Here is a 13,675-nt window from a genome sequence, read left to right as displayed (position 1 = left end):
AATATTACTATTCTATACCAGCTTATATCACCAAAAATACCAGGCTTTAATTCCTCCCAATAACAACAATAGATCATTGATAAGGCAGTTCTGCACAAGTAATGCAAAACCAAGCTATATATTAAAGACCAGTAGAGCACTAACCACCAGATGCACCAGCAATGCAAAACCAAGCTATATATTAAAGAGCACTAGAGCACTAACCACCAGATGCACCAGCAATGCAAACCAATCCTCTGTAATACATGTATTTGAGTAAAGAACATTACGTATTGAATTGTTATACATGAATAATAATTAAATAACACAAACAAACTTGATTTATTTACACACCTTGACAAATAAGAATTAAATCTCAACTCTGACTAGCATGAATGAGTTGTGAGTTGTGACAGCTTGTGTTGGTGAATCCTTTAGATGATGCCATAGAAAAGTTGCAAAAAGCAAATGAAACTGATGATTTTGTTCGAGAAGATTACCTTATCTTGATTGTTGGAGAGGCGGTAACTTCACTTTCGTCGCTAATGAAAGGCCAATCACCAGCCATGGAAGAATAGGAGGCACAAACAATTGAGACTTAGTACTAATTTGTTACTTAAGATAGCATAAATAAAAACAAAAATTAAAAAGAAGCAGCAGCGGCAGAGTAGAATAGACTTGGTATGGACTGATTAATGCAACTAGCTTAGAAAACTAGGTTCCACTTGGTATCTCCTTGTGGAGTTGAAGTGGTATCAAGTTATTAGTTGTGAATTTAGGCTTGAGAAAATACTAGTAGCACACTTTTTTGTGTAGCACTCCTCATTTAGGCATTCATGTTGATTTCCATGTGCTTTTGGTCATTTATACATTGCTGAATGAATCCATATGTTTATTTTTGTTTGTCTGTTAATTAAAAAATGTCAAATCCATTACCTCGACATGCTTCAGAAAAAATACACTATAAAAACTAGTTTTCATAAGAAGGCATCACAATGGGATCAAAAACATGCTTTAGAGAGAAGTACAAACTTGGTCGTGCTTATTGAATGGGATTGAATAGCTAACCATGTTATCCATTTGCAAAAAAAATAGCAAAACAGCCCAACAAGAAAAAGTGAGCACAAAGAGGAACCATGAAGACATGAAGCTTATCTCGACACCAACAAGGACAATGGCAGCGAGACTGGCAGTGAGAACGAAGAGTCGTGAAAGGAACCAATAATATTAGGGTGTGGAGTTGCGAGACTGGTGGTGACAATGGCAACGAGATGCAAAGGCGTGGAGTTGCGATGAAGATGATGACGCGGGCAACACTAGAGAGCTGCGACAGAGACGTGAGTGAATTAGGGTGTGGAGCCAATAATATTTTTAAAAATCGAGTCGTTAACATCGATTTTTCCATCAAAACCGATGTTAACAAAGTGATATTTACGTTAACATCGGTTTTTTTTATTAAAAAAACCGATGTTAACTTATAATTTACCAACATCGATTTTTAAAAAAAAAAAACTGATGTTAAGAAAGTGATGTTAACCTTAACATTGATTTTTTAAGAAAATCGATGTTAACTTATTATTTTCCAACATCAGATTTTCAAAAAATGGACGTTATCGAAGTCATATTAACATTGATTTATCAAAAATCGATGTTAACCTACTATTTTAACATTAGTTATTTGAAAAACCGATGTTAAGAAAGTCACGTGATTTACCATTATGCCATCGCATTTTTGTTAACATCAATTTTATTAAAAACCGATGTTAACGTAACGATGTTAAATCTACATTTTATAGTAGTGACTACACTCACCTACATTGCATGATCAACTCATGCAACATAATTTTGTATAGGTATTTCAATATTTGGACTCCTCCCAACTTAATTTTGGACTATTAAACTCTGTTTTCCATCTTATTAATTTGGTTGCCTCTAAAAGTCTTTTTCTGACCAATACATTTCATCCAAAACTGAGTTTCAATTTGAAGCAACATACACCATGTCTACAAAATTATTTGCTCAATCATTATCTTCGTTCGCAGCCCTGCAGCACGTCAGCGATACATGCAATGCACTACACAATTTTTTCTTTACGGATATGTTCGACTGTTTTGGGTGTACTTACTATTAAGAATATGTTATTTTACTCAAAAATAAATTGAGCAGAATCGAAGCACATGAACATGTAGCGTGTCTAGTCTTGCAACTTGCGAACCCGGTTTTCACACCTTTTAGACATAGTTTTGTCATTTGTAAACATGTCTAGAAAAATATATCTAAACTTGATTCTGGTATAAATAATTTCATTTAAAAAATTAAGTAATTAAATTTTAAACATAAATCATTTCAATAAAAAAATTCTATTTAAATAAATTTTTTAAAAAATAAAAATTATTCAAAATTAATCTTAAATACTCGGATCATTAGCTGTTTTAAATTTGTTCCTAGGCATGAGGGCCGAAATTGTATCTTTTTACTTGGTTCTTGTGAGTCCCTTCAGATAGAGAAGAAAGGGTTTGAAGAGTTGGGAATGAAGGAGTTTAACTTGAACGTAGATAAAATAATTTAGTCATTATAAATTATTTAATTTTTTAAAAAACATAATTTTTGATAATTTTTAACTGTCAGAAAATAAATGATAATGAAATAATAACAAAACAAATATTATGTCATCACTTAATAACTAAAATGGATGGAAAGGACAAAAATATTGGAGGAAAAAAATCATTTAGAAATGTTTAACTAATTGTCACAAAGTTTAAAAATCAAAATCATAAGCGTAAAAAAATTCAAAAACTAAAAATATAACTTACCATTAAAAAAGTCTGAGTTAATTGATCATAAAATTTGATTTTTTAAAAAAATCATAAAATTAATAAAATTTTAAAAAAATTAAAATATATTTTTTCATATAAAATTAACAACTCTTGAATTTAATCTACCCAAATTTTTTATTTAATTTTCATCCTCATAAAATTATAGCATGCCACCTTTTGATGAGAGTTAGATTCATTTTTATCATCATATCTACGTATTGTGTTTGATGACTTTGCACTTTGAGTCATTAGCTAATTAAACACTAACGCGTTAAAACCTAACACAGTCTTTCTTTCTCTCCAATCCATGGACTGTCAAATCAACCCCAAATCCCCACCCTCCCTACAAATACAATCCAGCGGCGGCGAGGAGGAGACCACTAGCAAGACTCGCAACCGACATTCTCAACCCCAACAACTTCCGGCAACCACTCCTCCCTCTCGATCCCAACCACTCTTCCTCTCTGGCGGTCCTTTCTCTCGCCACCACCGAAAATGCAAATCTCAAAAACACAAAAGCCACACGGCCATGCTCTCAGACCTGCATCCTTCCTCCTTCATCAATGGCATCGCAACTCAACTAGGTAATCATTGTAATCGTCGCGCGCAACACTAGCAGAAGGGACATTGATTGTACTTTTTATCATAACACTGCTTGTATTGAATCAACTCATTTTGTGTAAAATAATACGTGACTTCGAATCTAAAAGGAACATTGATTATTTCTCTTATTTCTTCATTTATATAAAAAACAATATTTTACAGATACATTATTCTCCATTACTTACAAGCCACGTGCCACACCATCCAAGGCAATATAATACTCCAATGATACAACATAAATTGGCCTCTATAAATACATCTTGGCCCACTCTTACACATAACATACTCAACCCTACTTGTGCTCGATTATTCCCTTGCAACCACTTCCAATCTAATATTTTTTTCCCTCGGAATACGTTTTGCTTTGTGTCTCTTAAGTCATAACATGGCTTTTGCTGCAGTTAAAGTGTTCACGATATTGGGGCTTTTGGCCACCGCGTGTGTAGCGCAAGCCCCTGGACCCGCACCCACGCAACCACCACCAGCGACCCCATCACCGCACACGTCAGCACCCTCCCCATCACCCGCCGCAAACACCCCTACCCCTGCGGCTGCACCTGCACCTGCACCTGCACCTGCACCCGCAACACCCACACCCACACTCGCTCCTTCGACTCCTCCACCAGCTTCTTCTCCATCCCAGGCCCCAAGCCCAACCACCCCCTCCCCTCCCGTTCCAGGCCCATCGGGCCCAGCTCCAGACCAGCCAGCCTCCGAGCCTCCCTCCGCAGCGTTCTCCATAAGCAAGACCTGCATTGCTGCCACCGCTCTCGTTCGAACCTTCCTTGCCGTGGCTTTGGCTTAATTATATCTCTTCCGAGAAATTTTTTACGATTCGTCCACGTTGAAGGAAGAAATACATTATTTGATTATGGTCGTGGACGGACGGGATCGATCATCTATTTGATTTCTTCTTTTGATCTCTGTTGAGTTACTCTGTTTATCTCGTGTTTTTCGTTTGTGTTTGTTCATTCATACATCATAATTTTGTGATTCTTTGTTTCCAGGTTTTAATGTACGTTTAATCATATGTAGAATGTAAAAACGGTTAATTCTTTTTGCTCTCATAATTTCCTTGTTTTCTATCACCAAGAATTCTAAACCATATTCCTGCAATATATCTTTTTCTATTATTTTGTTCAGGTTAAATTACATTTTCTGTCTTTTAGTTTTTGGTTTAGATTTAACTTGATCTTTTATCTTTTAAAATTTTAATTTAGTCCTTATGTCATTTTATAATTAAGACTGTTAATAATTATAACATAATAATCGTTGAAAATTGCCGAAAAGTAGGCCTAGACATGTTTCCTCATGCGTAATTAATAAAATGATAATTTTTAGTCATCACAATAATATTTAAAAATTATAAAATTAAAAACTCTCTTACGAAAAACTTTAAATTTTCCGTACTCGATTTCTCATATTTGTAAAATAACAACTTACAACTACACATATCTTTCTTTTTGGATCGGAGAAAATATGAGTTTTAATTGCCTGTTTTTGTTAATTACGTACGATAGTAGTTGTTTAAAATTAGGTTTTGATGTACGATAAAATTATTAAAAACATAAGTTTCTCTTTTGTCTTTGCGTTGTATCTCTATAAACACAAATATGAAAATATGATGATGATAATGAGAAATTATATAACTTTTTATAATTGCATTCGTATTAAATTAAATGACCTTTTAGTGTTCACCAAAATAATTATTTTTAGTGAATATTAAATCGCAATATGAGTGCAAATTAGTTGTTAGTTTAGACCTGAAACAAAGAAACAACACAAATTCCGAGTCCAGAAAAAAATAGCGAAAATTTACTGGGGTTTGCTCGTTAGGTCCAATGACCGATCTTAACTGCTTCATTTGACAAACATGTAGATACACACAATGAAACTGAAGAGGATATTGCTATAGGCACTACCAGTTTTCTAATGAAACTACCCACGTAGGTGCACTTTATCCATATCCCAAAATTGCCTCTAGAGAAATTGCACAAGGAAATTGTATTTTCATTGTGCAATTGGAAGGTGAAAAAAAACAACAAAAGTATGTTTTCGTTGTTCAAGTGTACAATAGAATCGTGTTTCCATTGTTAATTTTTATAACTCCTAATTGCACAACAGAAACATAATTTCATTATGCAATTGTATGCACCCCACGTAATTTTTATAACTCCTAATTCTCAACCCATAACACAACAAAACCATACTTTCATTGTGTATAAAAACATGAAGAAAAAAAACCTTACCACAACAGAGAGAAGAGAAAGGAGAAAGGAGAGGAAAAGTTGAGAACGAAGAAGGCGACAGATAGGTGGGAGTTGGGCGCAAGGGTTGGGAAAGAGCGAAAGGGAGAGGGAGATGTATGAGAGGGGAAGGGAGAAAAGAGAAGATGAGAGAGATGTTGGAGGAAAGGTGAGGGTGGTGAGAAGAATGGGAAAGAAGGAAGGGGTGGGGGAAAAGCCATAGAAAGGCACTTTTGTCTATTCTCAATATTTTTCAAAAAGTGATAGTGGCAATATCAATTCCCAACTGAAGGTCCTCCAATCTCAACCATCCAATATCCCAAATTTGTCTTTCCTAGTTACAATACAAGTTAATATGAAGTGATAATAATAATAAAAAATACAAGTCAATATAAAGATGAAATTTTGATATGGATAGGTCAAAATAACAGACACGGGACTCATCCTATTTTCCGATTCAAGTGATTTTTTCAAGGAACCAATAATTTCAATTATGCTTAAAAAAATAATTGATAAAATCACCCCTTCCATCCTTTTTATAAGAACCAATTTAAAATAGATTTTGTATTAATTACTTTTGGCTTAAATAACAACTTGTCTTAAATAATATCTTGTGCTCTGCTGTGGACAACGCCTTGTAATGAATAACCCTATGATACAGTGAAGGAAATGGTTTGAGATGTAGAGATAGGAGCTTTTAGAGCAAGGATGTTTGAGTGTTGAGATCTTTGTTCTTGATATCTTCTGCTTAAGTAAAATCGTGAACGGAGTTTGCCATTGATGAGCAATGGGATGCATAAACACAATGATAATTTTTCTTTGCACTTTGAGTGCGACAGTAACAATCCTTCACAAATTCATACTCTTATGTCACCATCCATATTTTTGTTACTTTTGTTAGTTTAAATTAGTCTAATTATAAATGTCAAATGATGCATTAAGAGTTGTCTATAATTGATTATTGAATTCCTATTACTCTTTTTTTATTACCTTGTTACTTTTTTAATCACACATGAAACATCCACCAAATCACAATTATTGCTACAAGAGATTAAAAGAGTATGCACATGCTAATTCCTTTTTTCATCCTTGTAGGGACTAAAATGAGGTATTTTTAAGTATAGGAACTTAAACGGTATGTTTTAGTAACTACAGAGATCAAATAAAGTATTTGAACCTTGTGTTTAATATGAAAAATACTTATATACTATAAGGTAATCTCAAGTATGATTTTATAAAAGTTATAGTAAAATTGTATATTTAATGGTTTATACATGAGTTTGTAAAGGTTACAATTGCAAAGGTGTTATACCATTATAAATATATGTAGCTCAAAAACTACAAAATGTAAACATTATTGTAACTCTATAAGTAGCCTATGTCAAACAAATTAAAATTTCAAAGGTATCCTATCATATTAAATATATGTACAATAATTTTATAAGTAGCTTTGTTAAAATCAAATATAAAAGCATATGTCAAACAAATGAAATTTTGAGACAATGAATTAATAATTATTTTTGTCTCCTCTATATTAGTGACTCATTTTTTCTCAACAAAACTTAAAAAGAAGTGGGCCTGATCGGGCTAGCTTGACCTAAGCTTAATTGCTTTATTGCATTAGGCTAAAAAAGACTTACATTAAAAAATTTAGAGCTCATACCCTATATTTTAGTTGAGAGGGTTTAGGCTGGTTTGGCTCATTTTATCACCTATTTGCACTAACCTTGTCCTTGCAAAAATAAAATGTAAATATTCCTAAAAGTTAGTTAAGGTTTCAATTCTTGAGAGATTGCTTCAATTCGAATTTTAAAGCAACTTGCTTTTTTTTTTCTTTTGAGTCTTGATGATCTACAATTGCTTAAGTATATGATTTCTTTTTATGTATGATATAATTAATCTTAATTAATTGAGAATGTGATGAATTTTAATTAATTAATTGATCTTACTTTATCATTTAGAAATGAAGGATAGGTTTTACATTAAAGGTGTTCGGTGAAACTATTATATCAATCCATTTCTTGCTTTTAAGCTAACATTTATCTAAACATGTAATGTATGTACAATTACCAAATGGCTTGACCGATATCTTGTCACTTTTAGTTGGTTGAGTAAATGGTCGGATTGTACACAATATGTTCTAAATAGAAGTTTCTTAGATTATTGACCTATGGACTATAGTATTGAGGAATGTTAGTATTGATTGGGGACCCAAACTATTTAGAGTACTCAACTGATGGTTTTTGGAGGATGGTTTTGTGAAGTTGGTGGAAGAGTGGTGGAATTCTTTTGAGGTGAAAGAGAGGGCTCTTATACTATAAAGGAAGAATTGAAGCTTTTGAAGACAAAACTTAAAATATGGAATCTTGAGAGATTTAGAAACTTGCAACAACAATGCAAAGAAGTAGTGGCTAAGCTATTTTTCTTTTTGGATTTGAAGGATGAGATGAAGGGGTTGAGAGAGGAGGAACTACAAAGGAGGAGGGTGTGTTTGGGGGATTTTTGGAAGTTATCAAGGCGCCATGAATCATTTCTACATAAAAAGTCTAGGGTGAGATGGATTAGAGAGGGGATGGTAACACAAAATTCTTTCCTCTTTTAGATGGGGTGACTTTTAATTTAATATAGGAAGATGACAATGTGATGCTTCGTGGAAAATTCCAAGAAAATGAAATCAAGGAAGCAGTGCACAAATGTGATGGAGATAATAGCCCAGAGCCAAAAAATTTCGATTCCACTTTCACTAAAAGGTGTTGGGATACATTGAAAAAGGAATTTATTGATATGATGCAAGAGTTTTGGGTAGAATGGTGTACTTCCTAGAGGATAAATCCTTCATTCAATGGCTCTTATCCCTAAAAAGGATAATACCCAAGGTTTGATGGAGTTTTGGCCCATATCTTCGGGGGGATGTGTCTACAAGGTTATTTTGAAAGTTCTTGTGAAGAGGTTGAAAAAGTGTTTGGAAGGGTAATTGATGAGAAACAAAGTGCTTTGTAGGGGGAAGAAACATGTAAGATAGTATTTTGTGGCTAACAAAGTGGTTGGTGATGCTAAAAGGAGGAAGCCACCTTGCTTGATCTTCAAGGTTGACTTTGAGAAAGCATATGATTGTGTTTTATTGAAAATTTTTATATTATATGATGAAGAGGGTGGGGTTTAATGAAAGGTGAGTGAATTGAATTAAAGGATGTTTAGAGTCAACTTCAATTTCTGTCCTTGTTAATGGTAGTCCTTCATCTGAATTCTCTACACACAAAGGGCAAAGGCAAGGGTATACGATGAATCCTTTCTTATTGCTTTTAATGGCAAAGATTTTGGGTGGATTGATGAGAAGTGGTATTTTTTCTAGGTATAGAGTGGGGAATGAACAGGTAGAGGTGGCTTTTTTGCAATTTGCATATGGTACACTATTCTTTGTTGAAGCTAATATAAACAATGTTATGGAAACCAAGGGTATGTTGGGATGTTACAAATTTATCTTTGACTTGAAGGTTAATTTCTATAAGAGTTGCTTGGCAGGTATAATGGTGGATGAGGCTTGTCTGAGTAGGTATGCGAAAATGCTTAACTGTGTTGGGTATGAGACTTCCATTTCTAGATCTTGTCATTCCTATTAGGGGAAATACTAGGAATGAGGGTATGTGGGAACACATAGTGATGAAGCTTAGGAAATAAATTTCAAAGTGGAGACAAAAAATGCTATTTTTGGGGGGAGAGTCACTTTGATTATTTTTGTCTTATCTTCTCTTTCTTTTCTTTTTACATTCTTTAAAACTCCAAGTGTGGTGGAGAAAAAATTGTTAGATTTCAAAGAAATTACTTAGGGGGGGGGGAGTAGGAAAGGAGGAAAATTGCATAGGTGGCATGGGAGGATGCATACAAAACAAAGGAGAAATGAGGGCTTAAAAATTAAAAATATTATTGATTCAAGAAGCACTTCTTGGTAAATGGAGATGGAGGATTGTTAATAATCGTGGTAGTCTATGGCATTCGGTGTTAGCATCATAATATAGGGATAATCATATGATGAAGGTTAGTTGGTCATGTAACTTAGATTCTCTGTGGTTGAGGGACCTAACTAGGATATGTGGTGAGGGCACAAAGCATCCTTGGTTTGAAGGTAATGTAACATGGAAGGTGGGAAATAGGAAGAGGATTCTTTTTTGACACCATAGATAGTTAGGTATAGAAGATTATACATGAATTCTAGAAAATAAAAGGACGAGGTTATAAGAGGTGTGGGTTATTGCGAGAATGGTTGTTGGAGGTGGAATTTAAGATGGAGAAGGAATTAGTTTAGTTGGGAATTACATTTAATGGAAAAATTCAAGGCTGAAATTTATAAGGTGATTATGGATCCCCAGTAGAGGGATACATTGCTTTGGAAAAATGGCTCAATAGGGTTATATACTGTCAAGGACATATACTATGCCTTGGCTCCTATTTTTTTTATCTTCTTGATTCTTTTTTCTATAGGCTTGTTTGGAAATTGTTGATTCCAAAAACAATAGCTGTATTCATTTGGAGGCTATCTCTTAATAGATTGCCTACATTGGATAATCTCAGAAAAAGAAACATTATGATGCAAAATTTGGCTTTCACTTGTCATTTTTGTCAGCAACAGGAAAAGTTTGTGGAACACACTTTGTTTACTTGCAATTTTGCTTCAAATATTTGCAACCAATGTTATCTATGGTTGGTAATTGTTTCAGTGTAGCACATGGACATCTTTCAACATTTTAATCAATATGAATGTGTAGGGATGCATAGGAAAAAGTCGAAAGTTATGAAGACCATTTGGTGGGCTGTTTATTGGACACTATGGTGTCACTAAAACAATTTTTTTTTGGAGAAGAAATCCTTGATTTGGATTTAGTGGTGGAGCGGATAAAATATAGATCATGGGCATGGCTAGATTCTAAGATGGTGGATTTCTGGTTTTCCTTTTGTGAGTGGTACTCTAATCCATTTTTCTGCATGCAAAGGCTTTGAGCAGTATTCAAACTGAGATACACATTAGGTTTAAGGAGCAAGAAGTGGATGATGTCTTCTATGAAGGTAGTGACTGTGTGGGGCACATGTTGGAGGTCACTTATCATGGTAGAGGACGCGTGGTGGGTATCGAAGATGCCACCATACACCACCACCCATACATATCTAAATATATAAACAAGGCTAGATTACAGACATTACATATCTATAAAAAAACATCTATGTAAAACGAAAAACATTTTTAGTCCAGGCTTGACTAAACTCATATCTTCAAACTAAGATTTATAACAATGTCCATTTCCTTTATGAAAATGAAGTATAAGGTTCAGATTTAAGAAACCGATAAAAAAAACAACAAAAATACACGAAACAATCTTCAAGACAATAAAAATAAAAAATAAAGCAAAATGTCTTTAGATCTTCTGTCTGGGTCAAAGAATGGAGTAAAAAAGTAAGGGTTTGAAAGCTCCACCACTGCATGCACAAATTTCTTTTGTCTCACACTCTCCATCTCCTTCCTTGAAATATCAGATCTAATGGTTTTGAATGGTTGTGAATCTCAGATCAATTATTGCATTTTCTAGATGAGAAAGGGAGAGGGGGTCACAAAATATTTTTAGATAGAAGGATTATGGTTTTTGTTGTGCCGTTGTGCTTTATTTTTGCCCCCAATGTCTTCCTTCAAAGTTGTTACCATGGTGGTTGTGGTGGTACATTGACTTCCTTCAGTGTCCTTGTTGTGGTGCTCGTAGTGGTGTCGCCGCCATAGGCTATTGGTGGCGGTGGTGGGGCGCAATGTAGTTGCTAGGTGGGGGACTGAGGAGCGCATCTGCTCCTCCTACCACCACAAAGTTAGGGTTTTAGGTGTTCTAAGAGAGATGGGTATTTTGGTAAAAAAAAAAGTGAAAGGAAAAGGAAAATTAAAGAGTAAAAGGAAAAAAAAATATTAACCATCAATTAAAATTAAAGAGATCAAGGGTTGAAAATCTCTTTCTCACCATGTAACCCTTCCAAAACATCCTTGTTTGCATGGTGGTGCCCAAGGGGTATCACATGCTAGCTAGAGTTGTCCTTAGATATGTCATGGTGAATCATGTGTAATATCTTATGTTCTTTGTCACATTATAAGCTTTGGAAAGCACAATGATAAACCTGACACAAGTACAAGTACAAGATGTAAAAAATGTTTAGTTATTAGAAATGGATCGAATGCAATCTTGTATGAATTTTTAAATTCATTAATTTGTTATTAATTCCTACTATGCAGCTATTAATGAAATTATGAAAACCTCAAACTATCTTTCCAAACTCCTTGCTAAATTAGGTTGAACTCTATTGAATGTAATTATTAAGACTTGAATTATATTTTTGTATTTTAACTGAGCTTAACATTTCAATGTACCTGGTTCCTAAAAGAATATTGCATGTGAAAAAGTGTGTTAAATATATAAGACATAAAATTAATCTTTTTACCTACAATAGAAGGTCTCCAACCGGTTAACATATAATTTCTTTTATATATGTAAATATTTTTTGAGAATTAAAATTAATCTTTTTACTTAACGCTAATAACCTAATTCCTCCACAAACCAACACTATATCGTTGCCTCCATCATTTCAGATAACCAACTTTCTAGTCATGTTCACCTCCTTCATGAGTCCATCTTCCTCATCTTCACCTCTCACATTTCACAACTGCCACACCACTTTCCACTTCAGGCCTCTCCAAAACCACACCTTTTGATTTATTATTTTGTTTCTTCCTCACTAACAAAACCACCACAAGAGTGAATAAAACTACCCCTCCTCCTTTGGTGTTTTCCTAGATCTGCACCAACGTTCCTCCCTCTATGTTCTCCCCTTCTTTCTTGTTACCTTTCTTTTTTTAGATTTGGGATCCACTCCACCCTAGGCAGGACAAATAACCCCATACATGTGTGTACCACCTCGAATCCACCTCGACTTTGATGAAGAATACTCGTTTTGACCAGGTATAAGTATGGGTACAGGTATTATCCGAACTTTACAAGCGGTGATGGAGATGAATATCAAATTATACTCGATCCCGCCACCATTATATATATATATATATATATTATATTGTTATAATTTTACAAAATATAAATCAATTAGCTTAGTAGTTAAATAATTAAGTAACAAACTTAAAAATATACATTTAACTAAAAATATAATTGAATTTTTAATTTTTTATCTTTAATTTCTTTGTTATTCATTATATTTTTATATTATTTGAATTAAAATATAACTAAAAACTTAATATCTAATTTATTTACAAATATATTAGTAAATTAAAATTATAAAAAAGTTGTAGTGGGTACCCAAACTCGATAAAAAAACTGATGGGTATGGGTATTAAAATTTTAAACCCACATATTTTGTACTTGAACCCGTATCCACCTCGCCTTTTGTGGGGGATAGGGACGGGCAGAGCCATACTCATCCCTGCCCTGCCCTGCCCTCTCGCCATCCCTACTACACTCAGATATGGGATGCTCTCCTAAATTACTACCTTTGACAATGAGAAGGTCATCGACACTGAGTGGTGAGTGGTTCTACTCATTATCGATCTCGTCGGTCGCGACCATCAACAACCAAAAATGCTCATCTTCTTTTATTTTTTTTTTGGCGGGGGGGGGGGGGGGGGGGGTGGGGGGGTGTTGCCGCACGTTTTGGTTTGTTCCTATCTAGTGGGTTGTCTTATTTCTCTCTGATTCGATGAAGAAGATGAAAGGGGTTGTGCAAGGATTTTTAATTTCTGTTATTGCTCTCTGATTTGATGAAGAAGATGAAAGGGGTTGTCCAAGGGTTTCAATTTCCTTGCATTGTTTTTCTAGGTGTGCGTTTTTGTGTGCTGGGAGTTGTTGTATATCCACCGATTAAGATTTTGTTGAGAAACCCAAAAAAATAAAAGAAAAGCAGCGGAGTATATACCGTGGCTGTGGCATCGATGGGGAGAAGATGAAGTCGTTGTCATTGTCGGAGGAGCTATTGTTGGTTGCACAGAAAATGAAAGAG

At 34.4% G+C, this 13,675-nt stretch overlaps 1 protein-coding gene across 1 annotated transcript; it reads left to right on the top strand.

Moving 5' to 3' along the window:
- The first annotated feature begins 3,053 nt into the window (after positions 1 to 3,053).
- Positions 3,054 to 4,503, top strand: LOC114395934 (classical arabinogalactan protein 4-like). The gene is made up of 2 exons (XM_028357803.1): positions 3,054 to 3,379; positions 3,800 to 4,503. The coding sequence occupies exons 1-2, from the start codon at positions 3,103 to 3,105 to the stop codon at positions 4,201 to 4,203; spliced, it is 681 nt and encodes a 226-aa protein (XP_028213604.1). The 5' UTR covers positions 3,054 to 3,102; the 3' UTR covers positions 4,204 to 4,503.
- Positions 4,504 to 13,675: the final 9,172 nt, after the last annotated feature.

The sequence above is a fragment of the Glycine soja genome, chromosome 18 (assembly GCF_004193775.1).
Source record: "Glycine soja cultivar W05 chromosome 18, ASM419377v2, whole genome shotgun sequence".
Lineage (NCBI taxonomy): Eukaryota > Viridiplantae > Streptophyta > Magnoliopsida > Fabales > Fabaceae > Glycine > Glycine soja.
Note: the sequence above shows the minus strand (reverse complement) of the source record. Positions and strands in the feature narration are given on the sequence as shown.